The sequence below is a fragment of the Neodiprion pinetum genome, chromosome 2, assembly GCF_021155775.2.
Source record: "Neodiprion pinetum isolate iyNeoPine1 chromosome 2, iyNeoPine1.2, whole genome shotgun sequence".
NCBI classification, from domain to species: domain Eukaryota; kingdom Metazoa; phylum Arthropoda; class Insecta; order Hymenoptera; family Diprionidae; genus Neodiprion; species Neodiprion pinetum.
The window spans coordinates 25,492,699-25,517,476 of NC_060233.1; the positions used below are offsets into that span (position 1 = coordinate 25,492,699).

General features: G+C 39.0%; 3 protein-coding genes across 6 annotated transcripts in view; 2 read left to right on the forward strand and 1 right to left on the reverse strand.

The window, feature by feature from the left end:
* TFAM (mitochondrial transcription factor A) overlaps positions 1–24,778 on the reverse strand; it is a 126,516-nt gene that overhangs the window by 10,798 nt on the left and 90,940 nt on the right. The gene's annotated exons all lie outside the window — the stretch shown is intronic.
* On the forward strand, positions 1,106–2,101 carry LOC138190395 (mariner Mos1 transposase). Its single transcript, XM_069133182.1, has one exon. The coding sequence runs from the start codon at positions 1,106–1,108 to the stop codon at positions 2,099–2,101; it is 996 nt and encodes a 331-aa protein (XP_068989283.1).
* Positions 2,889–24,442, forward strand: LOC124211158 (uncharacterized). Its single transcript, XM_046609954.2, has 9 exons — positions 2,889–2,904; positions 3,168–3,206; positions 20,755–21,006; positions 21,123–21,608; positions 21,711–21,866; positions 21,950–22,167; positions 22,779–22,938; positions 23,030–23,318; positions 23,767–24,442. The coding sequence occupies exons 3-9, from the start codon at positions 20,799–20,801 to the stop codon at positions 23,783–23,785; spliced, it is 1,536 nt and encodes a 511-aa protein (XP_046465910.1). The 5' UTR covers positions 2,889–2,904; positions 3,168–3,206; positions 20,755–20,798; the 3' UTR covers positions 23,786–24,442.

The following is a 24,778-nucleotide window of genomic DNA, read 5'->3' on the forward strand; positions in this document are numbered from 1 at the left end:
TTCTATTCATTTGTATATTCACACACACGACCATAGTATATATGACACAATATACATGAATAGTACACAATATATACGAATAAATAAACGAAATTTAATTGATTAAAAGAACAAATTTATTTTCCATCCTTGTCGTAATTATTGAAACCTACGAAAAATTTTACTATCGCGGCTTTTACGACGCGCGCATCTGTTCCCTGCCGCCGTACACTGTTGCCGTTTCGTCACAGCTGATCGTATCTCCGTTCCCCGTCGCGTAAGATTATTCATTTTCATTAATCGATATCTTCGAAACTAAACGGTGAAAAATATGTATATTTTTTTAAAATTAATCCTACAGTAGTGCTCAACACGCGAGTGATTTTTCAATGAAGTCGTAAGATCCGTTCGGGAGCTATCATAAAAAATGTAGACAAAGTCCGTCGATTTGCGTGTTAGGTATAGGCCGCGCGTGCAAAAAGATCGATTTTTAATTGCAAATATCTTCCAAACGGGACGGTAAATCGGTTTCAAATTTTGTGAGTCGGTCCATGGAGGTTGTTTTTACACCATACTAAAATTTCAGGCCTTTCCTAAGATTTGGACAAAACTACAGAACTACCTTAATAATTACCCGCACGGCACACAATATTGCACCAACATTGCAGCAATATTGCAATATTGCAGTTGCGGTTGCCACGTTGCAGACACATTGTAGCAATATTACAAGTGACAGCTTCCATATGAAACATTGCAGATGGATTGCTGCAATATTGCAATTCACACAACTTGCCCGTCATAATTGCAGCAAGATTGCAGTAAGATTGCAGCAACATCAAACTGATATATACATACGAGGTGTGTTCAAAAAGTAAGGTGACTTTTCTAATTTCGCGGGCTATGTCCGTTCGATCTTCGATTTTTTTTTATGTTATGTTGGTACACTTGTCCCGAACATCTGTACACAGTTTCAAGTGTATAGCATGTTTAGTTTGTTTTTGACAGATACAAAGGTGAGACGTATTTTGGTGTGCTCGGCGATTTTTTGCTATCAAGAAAAATGGATCAAAGAATTTGCATCAAATTTTGTGTAAAAAATGGAATTAAGTGCTCCAAAACACTTGAAATGTTGACAGTGGCATACGGTGAGTCTACTCTTAGTAAAAAAAACGTTTATAAGTGGTACAAGCTCTTCCAAGATGGCCGAGAAGATGCCAATGACGAACCTCGCTCTGGACGCCCCAGCACGTCAACAACAGATGAAAACGTTGAAGCAGTGAAGAAAATTGTTTTGGAAAATCGTCGAATCACTATCAGAGAAGTTGCTGAGGATGTTGGCATATCGGTTGGCTCGTGCCATGAAATTTTTTCGGATGTTTTGGGTATGAGACGTGTGTCAGCGAAGTTTGTTCCGAAACTGCTTAATTTTGACCAGAAGAATCGTCGCATGAGCATCGCTCAGGAGCTGTTGAATGACGTCAATGATGATCCTGATTTACTCAAAAGGGTCATAACTGGTGACGAATCATGGGTATATGGTTATGACATCGAAACCAAAGTCCAATCGTCCCAGTGGAAGAGCCCAGGAGAGCCAAGACCGAAAAAAGCACGCCAAGTTCGATCAAATGTCAAGGTTTTGCTCACTGTTTTCTTCGATTACCGTGGCGTAGTGTATCAGGAGTTCTTACCAAAAGGTCGTACGGTCAATAAAGAGTATTACCTTGAAGTTATGCGCCGTTTGCGAGAAGCAATACGAAGGAAACGTCCGGAATTGTGGAAAAACAATTCGTGGCTTTTGTATCACGATAATGCACCTGCTCACTCATCGTTGCTTGTGAGAGGTTTTTTGACCAAAAACAACACCACAATCATGCCTCAGCCACCATATTCACCGGATTTGGCCCCATGCGACTTTTTCCTGTTCCCAAAACTGAAGAGACCTATGAAAGGACGGAGATTTGCAACGATTGAGGAGATAAAGACTGCATCGCTGGAAGAGCTCAAAGCTATACCAGAAAGTGCTTATCAGAAGTGCTTTGAGGATTGGAAAAAGTGTTGGCACAAGTGTATTATATCTGAGGGGGATTACTTTGAAGGGGACAACATAAATATTGATGAATAAATAAATAGTTTTTCATAAAAATATAAAGTCACCTTACTTTTTGAACACACCTCGTATGTGCTTTCCGAAAGTTAATGTTCAATTATGCATAGCCTAGGTGACCGCAGTATTCGAAAGTAGGGGGGCTGCATAGGGTGGTGTGAGACGGGGCAAATCAATTTTGTGGCGGATCTCAAAATGTTCAGTATGTCTAACAAAAATCCATTCAAAATATAGTCGTAAGAAAGTCATTCAAGTAATTTATTTATACCTATCCACAAAATTGACGCCCCAAAAAAAAATATACTCTATTTTCTTATTCACTATTATTTTGGTACGTATCATAACAAACTATTGATTAAAGAGATATTACAAATGCTCATGTCAGAAATAAGACGACGCTAACAGAGAAATATATTCAAATTGGCGCCTCAGCGCGTGACCACGATTGGCTATGATGAATGTAGCTCTTACGCGTAACATACTAGAAGCGAACACACTCTCTTCCTTTTTGTAATTCTACCTGTAATATATAATACAATATAATATCTACTTATAACAGAGCCATCCTGATAATACGAGTACTTTATTTACCTAAAAATAACAGCTCATTTTCTTGCCGGCAATTAATTGGTTTCGAAATTACCGCCATTCGCACTTTGTGTCTGCTCTTAAAACCTCACGCGTGGCGTAGTTGTGTTTTCGCGCCAATTCGTGCCCGCCCCGACGTTACGCCCGCGCGCATCCATCTTGACCTAAATAATTTGCAGCCATAAAGTTGCATGGCCGAGCGTTGGGATGAAGACCGCGTGGTCGAGAGTTTGGTAAGTATTTGAATATTTCTATATTTATGTATAAATACGCTTTTATCCCTCTGAAACGTCTGAATTCATACGCATTCACTTTGTTCCCAATTTGTGGTCTTTGATATACATTAAATCAGTGTTAATTGTTTCAATTTTATGAATGCGTCGTCTTGCGCGGTATGTACATACCGATGGCGAGGTTATGTCGAATAATGTGTATATATTTCCCTCCTCTGTAGTGAAATTCAACGTAAGATATAGCGTAATTTTTATGTTTGCAGGTATTATTACTCTACAAAAGCTGTTCGTAGTAATCAAAGGTCAGTACCAGAACATGTTCCTTAAATAACACTAGATTAGAACGTTTTCAAACCGCTCGTAAATTAAAGGAGCTATAAAAAAGGGAAGCGACAGAATCCAATAAAAACAAAATGAAAAACGAGAATAAGTAAAGAAATAAATAATTCATTACCGAAAATTAATTGCTCGTCGATGAGTTGTATTTACATACAGTTTTTAAACTTAGGTTAGGTTAGGTTATTATGTCAGCAAGCCTCCCGGCGTCTGCCCCATTTTTTTCCTTCCCCTTTTTTTTCCTTTTCGTCATCTCAACTGTGGCCCTACAATTTTAGGTGGGTTCCGAACCATCGGGAGGCGCGGATGAGGTACATGAGTATTTTTACTTTGAAAAATCTCAGTGGTACCGGGAGGGGCGCGAACCCAGGCTCTGCCGTATGCCAGTCTGGGCTCTTGCCCACGAGCCACCGCGACTCCCCAGTTTTTAAACTTATAGTTGAATAATTAATGGTAACTGTCTCTCGTTGCGGAGGTATCGAAGAAAATCTTTGAACTCTACTGCAATTACATGTCCTAAACAAACTTGAAACAAATTCATTTAGTACTGCCTATAATTGCTATATGCATAATTAGATAGGAAATTCAAAGAAAAAAGAACAGCAACAATGATGCTGAATATTTACAATTTTAAAGAAGTCTGCTGTGCTTAATCATTTTGTTTTGTTCCCTCCACATCTGTATTTTAACAATATTTATTTTCACTCTTTCCAGACTTGCCCCTCAACCTTCTTTCAAAAGTATCTACTTTCAGCTCAATGCTACAGGTACTTTCGAAACTTTCATAAGAGTTTCGTGTTGAATACGTGTCAAAAATTCTCAGAATGAAAAGAAGCTACACAGTAAGACATGTTAGACGAATTATTCGAAAGGTAACAGAGGCAGATTTAGAGAATGTGGATATAATTGCGCAGGTAGTAGAAAGCCCAGTTGAAGAGTCTTCGGTAACATTGAATACTGAAAACGAGTTAGACAGTACTTTTAACGAGGGTGAGGGGAGATATGTTATTCACGATTTTGATAATGATGATAGTACTGACACATTATCAAACAGTGATAGCCACACTTCATCAAATGACGATGCATCATTTAATGAAGAAGTACACAGCCAGTCTGAAATTGATTCCTTCGATGATTCTGAAAGTGACAATGACTTATGCAAGAAATTTAAAAAGGATGTGGCGTTTTGGGCCATTGAACAAAATGTCCCTCAAAATACATGTAATTTAATGTTGAGTCTTTTACGAAAATACACAAATTACAGTTTTCCGAAAGATATAAGAACGTTACTAAGAACTCCTAGAACAACGAATGTGCAACCCTTGGCTAATGGAAGTTATTGTCACTTTGGTTTATGCATTGTCATTCAACAAATGGTACTTGATAGCCACGAAGATGTGCAGAATATTAATTTATTAGTGAATATAGATGGATTGCCATTATTTAAATCATCGAAGGCTGAGTTGTGGCCGATACTGTGCTCGAACGATATAAGTAAAAAAGTTTATATTGTAGGGGCTTATTATGGGTATAATAAACCAAATGATTCTAACGAATATCTACGGCCATTTGTAAATGAACTGATTACCATGATAAATAATGGATTTCGTGTCAATGAGAAACGGCTAGAGATTAGATTGCATGCGCTCATTTGTGACACCCCAGCAAAATCTTTTGTTTTAAATGTAAAACCACATACAGGATATTACAGTTGTACTACATGTACAATTGCAGGATCCTGGAAACGAAACCGAATGTGTTTTTCAAATCTAACGGCAAATACGCGATTGAGGACAGATCAAGATTTTGCAATGAGAATTTATGAAGACTATCAAACTGGTTATACGGTATTAAACACTGTGCCGTATTTTGGACCAGTATCCGGAGTACCCCGGGATTATTTGCATCTGGTATGTCATGGTGCCACTAAAAAAGTAATTTTGCTTGGGGTGGAAAACGGTCCTGTATCGGTAAGAATACCGGCGGAATCGGTCAATAGAATTTCGGCCTTGCTGCTGTCGCTGCGTGATACAACACCGAATGACTTTGCTAGAAGACCACGGGCTTTGCGTGATGTTCATCGCTGAAAAGCCACTGAATTTCGGAATTTTCTCTTATATACTGGTCCTGTAGTATTAAAAGACATTGTCAAGGAGGATGTGTACAAACATTTCATTATATGCTTTCGGCCGATACACGGCATCCTCATGAGAGAAGCTGTTGAATATTCGCCCTAAACTTTCTCCTAGTGCCTTCTCGTTACCTTTTTCCGCTGTGTGGCGCCTGCGTGGTCACCTGCTGCGCAGTGGGGACTGCGTCTATCGCCATAGCGTTGAGTATTTTCGCCATTTTAAGGTGCAAGGAAACTTAGTTCCGCAATAGAACGAAGAAAAAGAGGTGATAACACATCCAAGGACCTAGTCAGGATAGCTTAACGTACATCAGGAAGAGGGATGTCAGATTCAGACACTTCTTCTACATCAGGCCCTCAAGACGACAGCAATATCAGGGCTGCCACTCTGCCTCTAATGCCACTATGTTGCCACTTTTTTTTATGATGCCACTTTTTTGCCTCTTTTTTGCAGAAATTGCCTCTAATGCCACTATTTACATGTATTTCATTGCAAAATTGAAAATTTTCATAACATTTGCGTGAAAAAAAAAATCGTGTCCATATGCTGTTAATTCGGTTTCAAATACCGCGCGTACGCTTAGTGCTAATTTGCGCCGTAGCGTCGCCATTTTCCATGGTGGTTTGTGTCGTCTGTCACAGCCACCATAATGGATTTTCGCCGCTAGTCGCAGCAGCCCCCCGAGGCACCACGTGGTCTCCGCGTTCCGCGTTTTATGTAGCAGTGACAATACAAGTGACGTAAGTATTTATTCTTATTTGTACGCAAGTTATTTCAAATAACAATGCCGTGGATTTAGTATATACTGCTGATAATGAGTTACTAGTTCAGTTAATTTGAGTTAACAAGTTAATACCCATTTCTAATGAAAGATTTGATAGTTAGAGGTTATGTCGCATCTGTCGTAGTATAGCAGGGTGGCCACCCGTCTGGAAAACCGGGAAAACCGGGAAATGTCAGGGAATTTTGTATGTCAGGGAAAAATCAGGGAAATGTCAGGGAAATTTTCGGTTGGTCAGGGATTTTTTTTTATAGAACTCACGGATTTCAAAAGCCTTGTCCATAAAATTGAGATGATATCACCGCATCGTCACAATTTTTATTCTCTTCTTATTGACGATTATAAGCTTAGTTGCTGATTGTCATATGAATTCAGTAGTACGAGCAGACATCGGTCTGATTTATCTATGACCGTCACTGCGTGTGGAGACGCACGTTCACCGACGCCTAATAGTCTAGAAAAAACGAAGCCTCAGTTTTTTAGCAATAACTCAAAGAGTAAAAGCGCTATCGAAAATTTCAAAAAGATTCTTAAAGACGAGGAAATTTCAAATAAAAAAGTTCAAGCACCCGGAATTCTATCTTCAGTATTAGTAATTTTAATTTAACGCTGAACATAGGGTTCTGCGCAACTGTTACGGCATGGACGCGCCGCGTCTAGACAGTACACCGCTCAAAATAATTGTTTTACTGTATTGAATGTCAATTTAAAAATTTTAATAAATTGTGGTGTATTCTTAACACTTGAAAGAAAAATGTCCCGTTGAAAAAATATTTTTAAGTATATTTTTCAAAAAGTTACACATTCGTTAATTAGCCATAATTCTTCGAACCTCGATTTTTATTGCAAACAGCATAAATGTTCAAATAATAGCTCTAAAAATATTTCGCTTCTTGGAGCCCCTTCTTAAATATATACTTAACAAGACCACGGAAATGGAAATTTTCATTTCTTGTCAACTTTCAAAAATCATAATGAAAGAAATAAACAACTTTTAAAAACTTTTATAACGTGGTCTTGTTGAGTTTATATTTAAGAAGGGACTCCAAGAAGCGAAATATTTTAAGAGCTATTATTTAAACATTTATGCCGTTTGCAATGAAAATCAAGGTTTGAAAAATTATGACTAATTAACGAATATGTAACTTTTTGAAAAATAAACCTAAAAATTTTTTTCCAACGGGACATTTTTTTTTTCAAGTGTTAAGAATACACCATAATTTATCCGAATTTTTGAATTGATATTTACTACACTAAAGAAATTATTTTGAGCGGTGTACTGTCTTTAGACGCGGCGCGCCTATGCCGTAACGGTCGCGCGGTGGCCTATTTTGAACGTTAAATTAAAATTATCACTACTGAAGATAGAGTACCGGCAATCCGCACTTTTTTATTGGAAATTTCCTCTTTGAGAATCGTTTTTCAAATTTTCGATAGCGCTTATACTATTTAAATTATTGCAAAAAAACTGAGGCGTCGTTTTTATTTTTGTTTGTTTTTTATTAATAACAATTGCAATTTTCATTGGTGGGAAAAATGCAAAAAACGTCCTCCTCAGAATCGCATTTCGAATCGAATGAGCTGTCGCTCACATTTTTAGGAGACTTGGAACGATTTTTCGGAGGAATCACACTTTTTGACTAGACTATAAATGTCTCGATAAATGTTATATAGAATATGTTCTACAGAACTGCATTACTCGGTATACGGCTGGCTCGGAGGTGAAGTATACTGTCTCTCGGATCGGTACAGTCTTTCCCTTTGTACGCGTTTTATTTGACTTAAAATGTCCTACGCATACGCAGTGGCTGGTAGAAAGAGACAGCATTCTCCTTCGAGCTATCTCTCTCTCGGGTGATTGAAACGCCACCACCGTGGTGATACTTTCAGTTGTTTTTATAGTTCAGTGATCAAAACACCGGCATTCTCGACGCTCGATTCAACGGAGAATCACTCAAAACATGGTTTGTAAATATGTAATTACTACTTTTATCTACAGTTTATTGCATTTGTTATCGAAGTTACTGTACAGCTCTAATTTAAATGGCGGGATTACGGAAACCGAAAACCCATTCACAAATGCATGCGTTCGTTTAATAATATAAACGAACGTTAAATAACGTTTACTGCTTAAAAATCAATACCCATTACCAATAATAATGACTACGAGAATTACCCTCATTATTAATTCTCGCTATGCATTTGATTAGTTTCCGTAAACTCGTGAATTCAAAAAGTGAGCGCTACGGTGTCACTATCGAAGTAAGTTGGGTAATCCCACGCTATTTTACCGATTATTCAAGTATATCTAATATTTATAAATGTTATTAAATAATATACATACATATTATTTAATAACATTCATTTAACATGTGGTTTGAAATTTTTTTCATATATCAAATGTCTAAATAACAAATAATGAAACATGTGAATGTATATGTCATGTAATATCTGAACGTTTGACGAAACCCTTGCTTGCGACATTGTAATTGCGCGTGGTCATCCGTCGCACCGTACTTCAAACATACTATGCCCGAATGAAATACGAAAAACGCGTACATAACAATATAAAAAAGTTGAGGTTCGGATAACAGAGTTAATAAAATTTTCAATATTTCCGAAATTATTCACATTCTTGGTTGTGGCGCATTCGTTTTTTCAAAAATTCATAACTCCGGCTACTATTTTCGTACGGGAACTGGCTCGGGTTCATTTTCTTCGCAAAGAAGGAAATCGCAAGAAAAAATAGTCTACTCAATGTTTTTGGCCTAAATATAAAATATTCTCAACTTTCTAAAACAATTCGAGGTTTTAGCAAATGTTTTTCTTTAATCTGAAATAATTCACAGACATATAGGTATTTGTATTCTCTCAGTGCTGTGTAAATTTGGTCCTGGGACACGAAGCGAGTTTTTCTGATTTTTCATTTTTTCATTATTTATTCTGAAATGCTTTTCACCATAATTTCTTCGAACTAATCAAAGTGTAAAGAGAGCAGCTCACAACCATTCTACGTATACCGTATTGTTACATATTAGCACATTTTTTGTTCCAGAATATCCACTTACAATTTTTTTTGATTTTAACATGTTTTTATCTCAGAATAATTAATTTGTATATTGTATTATGAAAGAAATGTAGAATAAGTGCATATCCAACGCGAGAATACGAATTGATTTTCTGGAACAAAATTCTCTACTGAGTACAATGCTGTAGTACGTTTCACAGCGTGTATACCATGCAATGCATAGACTTCTTTTCAGATACAATGTCTTCCAAAGCGAGAAAAACTTCTTTCAATGAAATGTGGCTTTTGGATCCTGCACTTTCTTCCTGGTTGCGACGAGTCGAAAAAGACCCTTATTCCGCCTATTGTTCAACATGCCGTACATCATTTTCTCTCAGCAATATGGGAAAACAGTCAGTAACGAGTCACATGCGTGGGCGGAAACATACGTCTGCTGTTTCGATCACAACAAAATCTGCGAGTTTAAAGTTGTTTTTTCGAAGTAATGACGCAACAGGACATAATAGTGGATCGAACAGTTCGAAATATCCACTTGATGCGGCTGGACCGTCATCACGAAATTCTTTAGAACCAGCTCCAGTCATTACACCAATCGAAGACAGTGGACATCGATCGGCGTCACAAACAAATTGTAGACAACAAAAACCGCAAGGACTTCAGCCATTTGTTATGAATGAAAAAGTCACGACAGCTGAAATTATTTGGTGTTTACACGTGATCATGCACCATCACTCTGTTCGCAGCAGCGCATCTACGGTATCTGTGTTCAAATCTATGTTTCCTGACTCAGAAATTGCGAATAAAGTACAACTTGGACGAACCAAAATCGGGTATACGCTCTTGTATGGAATCGCGCCATTCTTCCAAAAACAACTATTCGACATGATCACTACTTGCTCTCATATAGTCGTCGGGTTTGATGAATCTTACAACAAAATTGCACAACAAGGACAAATGGACATCTCTGTACGATTTTGGAACTCCAAGTCTAGTGAAGTATGCGTGCGATATTTTGGCTCATCGTTTCTCGGATATGCAACGGCTGCAGATTTGCTGCAAGGATTCACTGAGACTTTGAGTGGAATCAACCTAAAGAAACTGTTGCAGGTGTCCATGGATGGCCCCAACGTGAACCTGAAGTTCCACAAGGATCTGCAGACTTATCTGCAAGGTGACCCTGATGACCCTACGTTATTGCAGATTGGAAGTTGTGGGCTCCATGCATTACACAACGCATTCAAGCAAGGGATGAATGCGACTGATTGGAAGGTGGTTGATTTTCTTAGAGCGCTATATAATTTATTTAATCGTGTGCCAGCGCGACGCGCGGATTACACTCATCACTCGGGGTCCAAAACCTTCCCTTTAAAATTCTGCGCGATTAGATGGCTCGAAAACGCCAAGGTAGCTGAGAGAGCCATATCAATTCTTCCAAATATTATAAAATACGTTGATGCCGTTACAAAGAACAAACGGACGCCCACCTGCAACAGTTTCAAAATCGTCGCGACAGCTATAGAAAATAAGATGCTGGGTCCAAAACTAAGCTTTTTTCAGTCATTGGCATCAGACGTAGAACCATTTCTGCGAAAATTTCAATGTGATGCACCGCTGGTACCGTTACTCTATGGGTCTTTAATCGCAACGATGCGGACTGTAATGACGAGATTTGTGAAAGCAGAAATTATTGACACTGTGAAAGACTTATCGAAAGTGGACCTTTCTGACAAAGAAAACCTTATTGGATATAAAGAAATTGATTTGGGTTTCGCAACACGAGACACTCTCCGCCGTACTCATAGCTTAAAGGATCGTGACATTAGCGATTTTCGCCGGGATTGCCGCAACGCAATGGTCACACTATGTCAGAAATTAATGCAACGTTCACCCCTCAAATTTAAACTTACGAAAGTTATTTCTTTTCTCGATCCTCAAATTGCTGGGCAGTCTACTATTCGTGATAAATATCTGGCAACCACATTAGAGATATTTGTAGAATATAAATGGCTGTCTGGTATTGTCGCAGACAGAATACAGGGACAGTTCAAAGACTTATGCGCTACAAGTCACTTTGTCGAAGCTTTGAAGACATTTTCTGGTAATGAAAGATTGGACCATTTTTGGTTCCGTACAGTGTTCAGCGAATCTGAGGTTCCGGAAGAACTATCATCCTTTTTGAAAATGATTTTCATTCTTTCGCATGGGAATGCATCACTAGAGAGAGGATTTTCAGTAAACAAGGAATGTCTCGTGGAAAATCTTGCCGAAGAATCACTGGTCGCACAAAGGCAAATATACGATGCTATTATCGCCAATGGAGGATTGGAATCGGTTCCGATTACAAAGCCACTCATTCTTAGTGCTAGAAACGCTCACCGCAGATACATTGATGAATTGGAGAAACGCCGCACTGAGGCAGATGCCGAAAAGATTGCATTACAGGAGAGAAAAAGAGCTGCGATTAGGGTAAAAGAGTTATCTGCGAAGAAACAAAAGGTGTTGGAAAACGCTGCGAAAGAAGCAACATTGATAGAAGAGGAGATACAAACGCTTCGTAAATAAGCGCTTGGTGATACTACGAAGTCTTACTTACTATATGAGACAAATTTAGTAATAAAAATCCGTACTGTGATGTACTGTTTGTGATATACTGCTAACTTTGTGCAATTCCTATTTCTGCTAACAATGTTTATTCTATGTTGATAGTAATATGTATAGGTGTAGAGGGAGATACAAACCCTTCGCGAATAAGCATCAAGACTTACTAAATATAAAAAAACGATGTACTAACCAAAATCCTTACTGTGGTATACTAACTTTATGCAATTCTCGTGTTTGTTGATAATTTTTATTTGATGTGTTTGGTTCTATAAGTTTATTAGTAAGCGATTCAGTGATGTCTGATCATTCAATAAATGTGTGTCATGTTTTTAAGGCGTCAATTTTATTCCTTATCAACGAATAAAACTGTACCACAACCCGTAAAGATGAATGTATCGTCGTTTTTGGCCATACTTTACCTAGGTTACTATAGTTTTTAGTGATTTCTGCAGAAATTGTGCATCAAAATGTCAGGGAAAAATAATGATTTTAGTCAGGGAAAACCGGGAAATGTCAGGGAATTCCGTGAGCGGAATTGAGTGGCCACCCTGTATAGGTATTTCCAGAGCTTGACCAGACTCTGTCTTTATTATTTGAAGGCGCCAATGTTCTCGCGTATTATTCAGTCGAATTCAGTGTAGAGTGACATTATTTTCTTTTTCTTTTATAGTTGAGCGATGGTCCGTCAATATAAATTTCAAAGCAGCTGGCTGCTGAGGAATGATCCTTTAGGATATAAGGTATCCACGTGGTGCAAACAAATTGATACAGGCAATGAATTGTATTGTCAAATCTGCAATACCTCATTTTCGTACGTAACGAAGGGTTTTCATTCTATCATTCAACATTCTTCCTCCACAAAACACAAGCTGGAAGCTCGTACTAAACTGGATCAAAAGCAACTAAAATTGGATGGATCTGTTCCTGCTGAGGACGGCCGTGCCAAGGAACCGCAACGAATGGTGTTGTGCAACCAACTTGACGCTGATATGAAAGCTGAAATCATTTGGGCAATCAAAAATGTCCATAGTAATATGTCAGCAGCATCATGTGATGATTTGAAAGAAGTTTTCCAAGCCATGTTTCCAGGAGCTATTTCTGAGAAGTTCAGTCTCGGCCGTACAAAGCTAGGATACTTAATCACTGAGGCCTTAGGACCATATTTCAAGAAAATTCTTACCGACGATGTTCAGCAGTCTACAAGTTACTGTCTCTCATATGACGAAACAACTAATGTAGAACATAAAAAAGAGTTGCAGGTTAGAGTCCGATATTTTTCTGAAACTAACAAAGAAGTTGTTGCCCATCATGTACAAACATTTTTCATGGGTCATGCAACTGCCGAAGAATTAGCTAAATGCATCAATAAAGCTATTGTGGAAGCTGACTTTCTACAGGATAAGTTAATCATGCTGGGCGCTGATGGTCCGAATGTTAATAAAAAAGTATGGTCAATCTTAAATACAGAAGTAAATCAACTGCGTGGCAAGGGACTACTTGATATCGGATCGTGTAATATTCATATTATTCACAATGCATTTCTAAAAGGCCTCAGTGAACTTGGCAACGAAGTCAGTGACCTCATATTGCAAATTTACTATTTTTTCCATGGGTGGCCATCTCGCTGTGAAGACTTTGAGAAGTGTCAGATTGAAGAAAATCTTCCAACTAACCACTTCATCAAACACGTAGCGACTCGATGGCTGACACTAGAACCTAGTGCACAACGCGCTTTGGAACAGTGGAAAGGACTTACCAGGTATTTTCTACGGTTTATCCCGAATAAGAAAGATTGCAAGCAACTCATGGCATCACAAAAGTACCTTACGATATGTAAATACATACGGCAGAAAGATATGAAAGCTCAATTCTATTTTGTCATTGATAGTGCTGCTATTTTCACTAAATTTTCGTTACAATTCCAAAAAGAGGAACCTTTAATACATATTTTGTTTGACGAACTTCAAAATGTAATACTTACACTCGCTGGTCGAGTTTGTAAAGTTGAGAGCCTAAAGAATTATAAGAAAAATGATATGAAAGGACATATATTATTCGCGGACACCAATTTATGTCCAATAAATTCTATCGTGATTGATAAAACAGTGCAAGAATGTCTCAATGACAATGCATTGAGTGATAAGGAGAGACAACACTTCTTGCTGCAAGCTCGAAACCACTACAAAGAAGCAGCATTGCACATCTTGAAGAAATCCTCACTTCAAGCATATCCACATTCAAATCTCATCTACTCGTGCCGATGTCTACAACCACAGAGAATAAAGCGAACCATAAGCTGCTCACACATTGTAAAAATAGCGGAAGCAATGCCATTGCTGGAGGCTATTTCATCAAGTACACTCTTAGATGAATGGAAACTCCTACAATTAGAAGATCTACCAGAACTTGAACAAGATCGTATCGATCATTACTGGCAGAAAAATGTCTTCAGTGTGAAAGATTCAAGTAACATCCAAAAGTATCCAATAATCACCAGAGTTGTTAAAGCATGCTTGGCTTTAGCTCATGGTAGTGCGGACGTAGAACGAGGTTTCTCTAGATCTAAAAGGATTTTATCAATAGATAAAGCTGCAATGTCTGAAAGGACATTGAATGCTCGATTGGCGATTTGTGATGGAACTAAAAAGTTCAAAAATAAACCCCATCTAGTTCCTATAACAAGAGACTTAATTACCAGCGGACGCTTAGCACATCAAAACTACACATGCTTCTTAGAGGAGGAACGGAAGAAAAAATACAAAACTGCCGAAGCGGCAAAAGCCGAAAAAATGAGACTTGAGCAAGAAAAAGAAAATTTGAAAGAGATAGAATCGAAGAAACAGAGTATTGAAGACCTTGAAGTGAAGCTCAAAGTAGCACAGAAAGAGCAAGACATGAAGAAACAAAGCGCTGACGCTCTGTTATCAGAAGCAAATAAACGATTACAAGTAGCGCTTAAAAACCAGGATTTACAAGCAGCCCAATTGGCACAAGGTTTGATTGAGGGTGCCGAAAAATTACGAGAACAAGAGAGAACTCAAGAAAATGTTGCATCCCGATTGGCTAAGCAAGTAGAAAAAAGAAAGAGTGGACTGCTATCAGATTTATTTGCCAAGAAACAAAAAATAACCAAAGATATTTAAATCGACTGATCACAGCATATGCTCAAGTTCGGTTAAACGAAGACTAACTATATGGTAATAATAGAATTAGAAGACTAGGATTAAATATATTAAAAAAATGTTTTTCTGGTCAAGTACGAATAGTACCTAATACTTTCGTCATTATAAAATATTCTAACGTACTATTTTATATTCCTTTATCAATGTTCACGTCCAATTAATAAATGTGATGAGTAATGTTATTTTTAAGTATATTAAGTAAAAGTAATATGATTTCGTGTTATGTTACGTTGGAAACTAAATGTGCAATGTAGATATATTTGATACACACTGTGATGAAAAATAAATAAATTTCATAAAATTATCGAAAATTCTTGCATATTTTTCACACGTTATTGAGATTATGATCTATAACCAGTGAAAAGATGTGATTCTGTTAGGCATTTAAGGCCACTTTTTTCCTAATCCTGTGCCACTTTTCTCCTGATTTCATGCCACTATTGCAACTAATTTGAGGTCCACCAGGTAGTGGAAGCCCTGCAATATGAGTCTTGGTAGTAGCGGCGACGTCAGTAGGCGTAAGAGAGAGACAGACTACTTCAACCTCGTAGACTACGGTGATTCGGACGAGAATTCCAGGCCTCCCTCACCTAAGAGACGCCGATCAACAGATTCCCGTTTAGAGGTGCTACAGAGTCAGATCGACACGTTAACGTCTTTAATATCACAACGAGCCCCCCTTGGGCAGGCAAAGGATCTGACAGCTACATCGACAGTCGACCCATCTTTTTTGTCAAAACCTACAGTAAACGCCAGGGTCCTGAGTCTAGGTGATTTTAGAACAGATGTTGACGAAGGCAAAAGAGTGCGCCCGGCCAGTGATGAACGATTGAAAATCCTAGACAATTTACAGCGCTTCGGAATGGGAGAATGGAAGGAGGTTAGATACGCAAGTGCCCTCAAAAATTTCTCGGCTTCACCAGGCTTTATGGAACTCAAGGTAAACGAAGAACTGTATCATTTTAGTAAGAGGGATCCGCTACTCCCAACAGATCGGGCTCTGGGTGGTCTTTGCAACGCAGTACTTGAGCAGAAGGAATTGCTAAAGAACAGCCTGCAGAGTATCGTGAACTGGGCCTTCACAGAGCCCTCTGAGCTATCATCTGAATCGCTTTTCGAAAGATTGACATCAACATTTGGCGCGGGCTCACAAATGTCCAAGAACTTTGATCAGATCCTCCAAGTTATATGTGGGAAGAGGGCCGAATGTATCGAAAACAGGAGAGAGCGCTTACTCGATGAGGTGCCCAACAAGACGGTTCGGGCTGCGTTGCGGCAGGTTCCGCCCAGTGCTGAGTACCTGTTTGGTAAAGAGAAACTGCAGCTTTTAATCCAGTCGTTAGGGGGCTCTCAGACATGGCTAAACACTCCATCGTACATGATGACCAAGAAACCTACCATCAAGAAGGATTTCACTTCAGCAAAGTCAAATAGGCACTCCTTTCGATTCCCAAACAGAACATACCAAAATTCTAAGGAGAATTTCAACCCACAGCAGAACAACTTCAAGACCAGAAGCGGGGGAAAGAAGGATTTTAAGGGTAAGACCGAAAATTCCTTTCACAAGAAACAAGGGAAATGACCAGCCGTCGCTGCCAAAGTTCGTGGGAGGTCAGCTAGCTGGCTTCCAGGAGAGATGGAGGAAACCGGAAGCTCCTTCGGTCATCTTAAAACTAATAACAGGTACAAGAATTCCATTAATATCCAAACCACCTCTCATAAACAATTGGAGACACTCCAGATTTGCAACAAAAGTATCCCCAGAGATGTCAGAACAGATCAATCTCTTACAATGCCAAAGAATTTTAGAACAACCAAAGAAAGTCGGAGCAAGCTTTGTTTCAAAGATGTTCCTGCTCCCCAAGAGCAGCGGAGGAGTGAGGCCCATTTTCGACTTGCGTGGTCTCAACAACCACGTGAGAGTAAGGAAATTCCAACTAATCTCTCACTTCAGAATTCCAGACTTTTTACAGGACGGAGACTGGATGACTCGGATAGACCTATCCCAAGCGTATTTCCATGTACCAATTGCTGCATCCCACAGACATCTCCTTCGTATCGTATACGACAAGAAGCTGTTTCAGATGACGAGCTTGCCCTTTGGCCTCTCATCTGCCCCTCAAATCTTCGCGACTATCACGAATTGGATTGCGGAAATCCTTCGTGCGCAAGGTATGAGGGTAGCCGTATATTTGGACGACTTTCTACTGGTCTCTCAAAACAGAACCAGCTTAGCCCATCAGATAGTGGAGGCAGTAGAACTTTTGGAGCACTTGGGTTGGCAAGTCAACCATCACAAATGTGCATTAATCCCATGCCAGAAGCTGGAGTTTCTGGGAATTGTCTGGAACACCCAGAACAATCAGATCAGCCTACCAAGGAAAAAAGCCCGCAAGATTGCGGACTCAATCAAGGATCTCAGGACCAGGGGGAGCTGTACCCTGAAACAGATCCAGTGCCTTCTAGGCCAGTTGAATTTTGCCAATTTCGTCATCGACAGAGGGCGTCTTCACTGCCGCCACCTTCAACGGTTTTCTATGACCTTTCGACAGGGGAGGCCGCGGGAGAAGCTGTCAGTTCCACGCACAGCAATAAGAGAGCTGGAATGGTGGAGCGAAGCCACAGTTACCGCTGCTTGTCTTCACAAGAGCGAAATTACCCACTTTTTGACTACAGACGCAGCGGACGCAGGGTGGGGAGCACAGTTGTATGGAATCCTCATCTCCGGAACCTGGACAAGACAGCAGAGCATGTGGCACTCCAACCTAAAGGAGATGTATGCGGTGTACGCCTCGATAAGAGATCAGGCACAGAGCCTGCAAAGGACTCACATCCTTTTACAAACAGACAACCGAACTCTGGTAGCTTATATCCAGAAGGAAGGGGGTACAAGATCCTTAGATCTACTCAATCTCACCTTCCAGTTGTTGAAACTAGTCGACGGCCTGCAAATAACTCTATCTGCGGCCTATCTCCTAGGAAGATACAATGGTATAGCAGACCGGCTGTCACGAAGAAGGGCGCTTCCGGAGTGGCACCTTCTACCAGAGGCAACAAGCCAGATTTTCAAAAGATGGGGCATCCCCGACATCGATCTCTTCGCATCAGCGAATTCAGCCGTGGTCAAACGCTACGTCTCCAGAGACTCCACAGATCAATACGCCTACTTCATAGACGCATTCAGTCGTCCATGGGATTGCAGACTGGGATGGGTGTTCCCTCCACCCAGCCTCATCCCCAGAGTCTTGGCACACTTGAACAAGAGCAGAGGACAGGTACTGATCGTAGCCCCCAGCTGGGAGAGGACGTTCTGGATGTCAGACCTAATCCGGAGATCTACGGAGCCACCAATGCCGATTCCAAGGTTGGAGAGGGTGCTAAAAGACATCACGACCGGTCAACCACCCCCAGAGATCGAGCGCCTTTCTCTCCAGGTGTGGAAGGTTGGGTGTGGGGAGAACTAGTCAACGACTGGTCCACGCAAGAGAAGGAGCTGGTTAAAGGAAGCTGGCGCCGGTCGACACTAGAGACCTACAAGACTCCTATTCGTAGGTGGATTAACTGGTGTGAGCAGAATAACATCAATCCAGGGGCACCACGGGGCCAGGATTTAGCAAGATTTTTAGCAAACCTATTTATCACACAGGACCTTGCATACAGCACTATCTTAGTGCATAAGTCAGCTGTTGCCACATTCTGCTCAGGGAACTCTTCGGGAACTTTGTCATCAGATTTTTTAGTGCATCGAGTCCTCAAGGCCATCTCGATCGCTAAGCCAAGAGAGAGAAGAACAGAGATTTGGGATGCTCAAGTTCTGCTAGATTGGCTGAGCACACCGGCGGACAAGCTATCGTTCTTCGAGATCTCGCGAAGGGCTGCAGCCGTGCTGCTGATAGCTTCTGGACGGCGTATCCACGACCTTACTCTACTAAAAATATCAAAGAACTTTATTACAAACTTGGGCAACGAAATTATTTTGTGGCCAGATTTTGGCTCCAAGACAGACCGAGGCAGCTTCAGACAGTCAGGATGGAAGCTGTCAAGACACCCAAACATATGGCTCTGTCCTGTAACATGGCTCAGAGCGTTGCTGAAAAAATCGGAGGACAGACGGGCAACGGAAGGGTTGGACCAAGTTTTCATTACGGTAACTGGACCTGTAAAACCAGCTTCTACATCAGTCATTGGCGGATGGATTCGATCCGTCCTTAAAGCAGCGGGGATAGATGCTTCCCCAGGGAGTATCAGATCGGCTGTCGCTTCTCGTGGATGGCTGGACAATATACCAATTCAGGACATTCTGGACAGAGGAAATTGGAAATGTGTCGAAACATTCAGAAAGCATTACTGTAGATAGGTGACGGGCTCGGATCAGGGCAATTCCAGTTTATTATTCACTAATTTTACTCCAACATAAGAATTATTCCTACTTAAATGTTACCAAAGATAGTTTAAAAAAAAAAAAAAAAAGATATAATCAAGATAAAGTATATAAATCTCTATTATGTGCAATAAAGAAATAGAAAAGCTAATTACCCACTAAACCATCAGCTTTACAATTCTCAACATCACATAGCGTTGAGGGGTCACCAGCAGATAACAAACACGTCTCTCATGAGGATGCCGTGTATCGGCCGAAAGCATATAATGCTAGTGTTTTGAATTCCAACAAAACACGTATTATATGCGAAAGCCGATACACGGCATCCTAGCAAGGATCTTGCTGGATGAGAGCCGCTATGGCGATAGACGCAGTCCCCACTGCGCAGCAGGTGACCACGCAGGCGCCACACAGCGGAAAAAGGTAACGAGAAGGCACTAGGAGAAAGTTTAGGGCGAATATTCAACAGCTTCTCTCATGAGGATGCCGTGTATCGGCTTTCGCATATAATACGTGTTTTGTTGGAATTCAAAACACTAGCATTACTTTACACATTCCTATTACAATTTTGGTGAATCCAATTTTGTGTCAAAACAATGAGCACCTTGATTATGCCGAGAATTTGCTGAAACATTTTGTTGCTTCATTTGCAACTCTATATGGTGAAGAACACGTTTCTCACAATATACATAATTTGCTTCACCTGACCTCTGACGCAAGAAAATACGGACCATTAGATGCATTCAGTGCATTTCGTTTCGAAAACTTCTTATCCTCAATTAAAAAACTTCTAAGGAAAAGCGAAAAACCTTTGGAACAGTTGGCGAAAAGATATCACGAGATTCAAGTAACTAGGTCAGGTTATCAAGCAAGGGATCATTTGTCTACTTCAAAGCTGTGCTTCACGAATCTGCACTCTGACGGACCATTAGCTGGCTGTTCTAACGTAAAGTTGCAATACAAAGTAATTTCGAGTCACCTATTCAATATAAACTGTGACAGTCATCGTAACAACTGTTGTATGTTAAAAAATGGCAAGTGCATAGTGGTTAAAAATATTATTCAAAGAAGTGATACCGAAATGTACGTAGTTGGAAAAGAATTAAAGTATGTAGATAATCTTTATTCAGTACCTTGCGAGTCTAGCAGATTTGACATCAAAATTGTATCAGCGAGTAACTCAGCGTTACATTTTTGGCCCGTTAACCAACTTAAGTGCAAACTATGGAAAATGCCTTATAAACGTAATTACGTTGTAGTGCCAGTAATCCACAGTATATCATAGTAATTTTCACTAAATAATCAAAACAATACGTCATGCAATTTTTTTTCTCCTTGTGATATGTTGATGCATTGCGTATGGTAGTGGCGTATGATACTGTATGCGTATGGTTAAAATACTTTTGCAGAGGGCTGGAAGATTGTAATATTATACTTTAGAAAAAAAAGAAAGATGGCAAATTACTCCGTAGTAGAGTTTGAGGATGGCCTACACTTAGTGCCAACACTGTGGTTGAACAAAGACAAAACCTCATGCTGCTGGCCAAGTCATTTCCGAAATCAATATGATGTGAATAAGGCTGTTATTCGTTCAATTATACCCAACGATGGTGGCAAAGACTGGGAGTATTTCAACGTCAAAAGAATATTTAGCACTGCAGGTATAATTTCATATTGAATATAAAGTCAGTAGTGCATTAACATTACCTGAGTTTTTTCGTTGTAGAATTACAATTGATATTCTCTAATATTTTACGAAATTGATATCCTACTGTAGATAGCTACGAGAAAGGGATGGAGAAGTTGTGCTTAGCTGAAGAGACCTCAAATATGGAGGAAACCGCTTCGTCGAACGATGAAGCCGAAGCTATTCAAGCAAAGAAAAGAAGGCGAGAAAAGGCTAAAAAGCATTTCAGTTCGTCAGATTCAGAGATCTGCGAAGAACAAAGACAGAGCAAACTACAACCATTTCCCCCAGTCCCACAGTTTTACGAAAGTCGGAGCAAAACTGGCAGCACTGAAAGAAAACACCACGCCAATCATGGGTCTTCATCTTCACAGAAAGATAATTGCGCTTCAACCGAACTTGAACGAAGTATTACAGGTTTAGGCGAACCTCCGCTAAGGAGGGGTTACGAAATCAGCAGCTCTGAAGGAAGACATGACTCCAATCGTGGAACTTTATCTTTACAGAAAGAGAATCGTGCCTTCAACGAGCTCGAACGGAGTTTCACAGAGCTTAATGACTCTTTGACAAAATCAGGTACATTTTGTAATTGATTTTTCGACCCAAATCCGCAGCACAATTCAACAAACAATGAGATAGCATTACAAAAATTACCATTATCCATACGTTTCAATACAGCAAATCATGGTACAAACCAACGTAAGTCGTCACAACCTTTGCCCCCGTCACATACTTCAAAGACAAAAATTCCAGAAGATGATGTTACTGAACTAACGACGCATAAAGGACTACACAAGACGCGAGATGATCCAAATGACGTTTTTACAACTGAAGGTATTTATATATAGTTATCATATAGATTGCATTGTAATACTATTGTGCAAAATCTCAATACCATGTCTCATGTTCACATGTAGGCTTCATGAAACTAATGTTGTCGAAACTCAACAAACTGCTACACTATGTGAAAGAGTTAGATGAAAAACTGGTTGTGTTGGATGAGCGTAGCCATAATTTACACCTTGCGGAATTCGATTCAGAAGATGAGGAGGACCTTGGTCTGCCGTTACGAGACGTTGCCGAACTTACCAGATTCGATGAAAAACTGAAAAATGCGACGTTCTGTGCTAAGATGGTATTATGTTTTACAATATGCTGCATTTTAATGAGCATTATTTTGTAGAGTGAAGTATAAAAGGGGCGAAGTTATAGTACAAGAGGTTGGATTCATGAAAACGTGTTCCATTTCTTAGATTTTGGTAGTACAAGGCTAGATATAAACTTTCAACACCCAGCGATGAAAATTGAGACGCAAAAGGAGCCTTTCGGAGCACCTCTTAAAATTCCTGCGTACAGGGTCTGCGAAAGGCTCCTTGCATTTTAGTTTTCATCGCAGGGTGTTGAAAGTTTATATCTAGCCCTGTACTACCAAAGTCTAAGAAATGGAACATGCTTTCAAGGATCGAACCTTATATACTATACAAAACCTTACTGTACAAAAATCGACTTTTTTCACTAGGGTCTTCCCTTAAACGTGCGATTCCATAAAAGTTTAGTCAATTCTCTCTGTATTTCATGATTTACAGCTGATTTTTGAAATTAATACGACCTTTTGTCCAAGATGGAAATAAAATGTAGAAACTGAGTGTATGCTGTAAAATAAAAGCTCGTTGTGTTACGCAATTTCAGCGATCGATGCGGAGTGTGATATTTTGATTGAAATACATGTCATGTCATTTATTTCAGATTCAATGGTTGAAAAGATTCGGTGGGACGGATGCCAATGCAAGTACGTCCAAAATGCTTGGAAAATTGATGTCAAACCCACTAGCTCAGCAATACAGTTGGGCTGGATTTAAAGGGAAAAAAATTTTCAAAGAGTTACGATTGGTCCGGCTTGTGATGAGTATGCACTAAATTGATTTAAAATAATTAATAAATTTCCAAACTCTGAAAATACTGCTTTGTGGTAAATGACTATACGCACTATTTTTTAGAAACAGTACGTGTAAGAGTGCCAGGAGCATCAGATGTAATATTCGCGGAGATAATAAGTAAGTGGCTTGCTCAAGCGAAACTGAGAAATATGAGGGATGTAGCCAAAACTACAAAACAGAATAAATCTGCTGCAACAAAAGCTGTAAACCGTACTAAGGAAGCTGCAAACGGTGAAAACCGTCTTAAGGAAACTGCAAGCGCTGAGAACCGTACTAAGGTAGCTGCTACTGCAGAAAACCGTACTGAGGAGGCTGTAAGTTCTGAAGAAGATACAGCCACAAATTCTGAGTAATACCGTTTAATTTTTAATCTTCCATAATCCCATTATACCGAGAGAAAAAAAATTCAAGCAGAATTACTTGATTCCAGCAAAAATGGAGCTTGAATAGTGCCAAATTAATACATTCTTAATGTGAGATATAAAATTAATTCATTTATTTTTCTTTTCTTTTCTTTTTTTCTTCTTTCTCTTTCTTTTCTCCATTTATTTCAAATATAATTCATCAAATATTTTTTTGAATCAAGAATTTATCTAAAGAATTATACTTGATTTGAGAAATATATGCTTGAATTATTATTTGACTCTCATATGAAGAATGTATTCACTTGCCATTATTCAAGCTCTATTTTTCTAAGTACCTTTCTTATTTTAGTCTACTATACAACGAGAATAGTTTAAGCGTATACATATTACAGTGATGAAGAAGTATAACAATGTTTTTTGTTTGTTTTAAAGGTCACTAAGTGGACCGTGATCTCATCAGAATGTCACAGTGGAAAGGTCACACTAGCAGAAGAGATTGTTTGAAATTATTCTTGCAAATATGAATCACTTATTCCTGAAACAACCAAAGTCACATTTTACAAGTGATTTTTTTTATCTATTCTTATTTAGTGTTCAGGAAATAGAAAATTTTTGAAGATTGCGTTTTTTTTCTACGAGTAGTAATAAACAAGTCACTTGTGAAACTAGCCATTCTTTTATAGTGAATTGAAGCTGTTGACCAGAAAAAGAATTCCAGACTAAAATCAAAGTAATACTTAACTCAAATTTTATTGCCGTAGATAATAATAATAATAATAATAATAATAATAATAATAATAATAGTTTCGAACGTTGTCGTGTGTGCCATGCACGATACAGAGCATTTGTTAATGCATTAAATCACATTTCGCAAATAGTGTGGCTTAAGGCCTTTGATCTTTCCACTGTCAATGTGTACCTATAATTTTGAGCATAATATGTAAAGATGAAGAGTGAAAGAAAAATATTATGTTTTTGGTTTTTAAGTAAAATGTTATATTTTTGGTTTTTAAGTAAAATGTTATGTTTTTGGTTTTTAAGTAAAATGTTATGTTTTTGGTTTTTAAGTAAAGGTCGATCTTAAGTAGACCGTAATCTCATATCTATATTTCAAGCATATCCAAGTGAAAAACTGTTGTGTTTTCTAAAAGTATACATATATGTACAGTATTATCATGTGAAGTGATAAATATAAAATAACGTGCAAGTTGAACTGTGTGCATTATTCTATTGAAAAAAATTCAGCAATATAACATCGAAATATTACTGAAATGTTATATTGAAAGATTGTAGAAATATTGCATTGCAATGAAATAGGAGGACATTGCAACAATGCTGCAATATGTCCGCAACGTTGCCCGCAATATTACTAATGTTGCATGTTACATTGCTGCCAGGTTGCTACAATATTGAGTGCTGTGCGGGTAGGGTGGTCCTTATTTTG

Coding starts and splice junctions, on each gene's coding strand:
- LOC124211158 (XM_046609954.2), top strand. CDS start 20,799: ATGGCAAATTACTCCGTAGTAGAGTTTGAGGATGGCCTACACTTAGTG. Junction 21,007..21,122: donor AAGAATATTTAGCACTGCAG/GTATAATTTCAT, acceptor ATCCTACTGTAG/ATAGCTACGAGAAAGGGATG. Junction 22,939..23,029: donor ATTGGTCCGGCTTGTGATGA/GTATGCACTAAA, acceptor ACTATTTTTTAG/AAACAGTACGTGTAAGAGTG.
- LOC138190395 (XM_069133182.1), top strand. CDS start 1,106: ATGTTGACAGTGGCATACGGTGAGTCTACTCTTAGTAAAAAAAACGTT.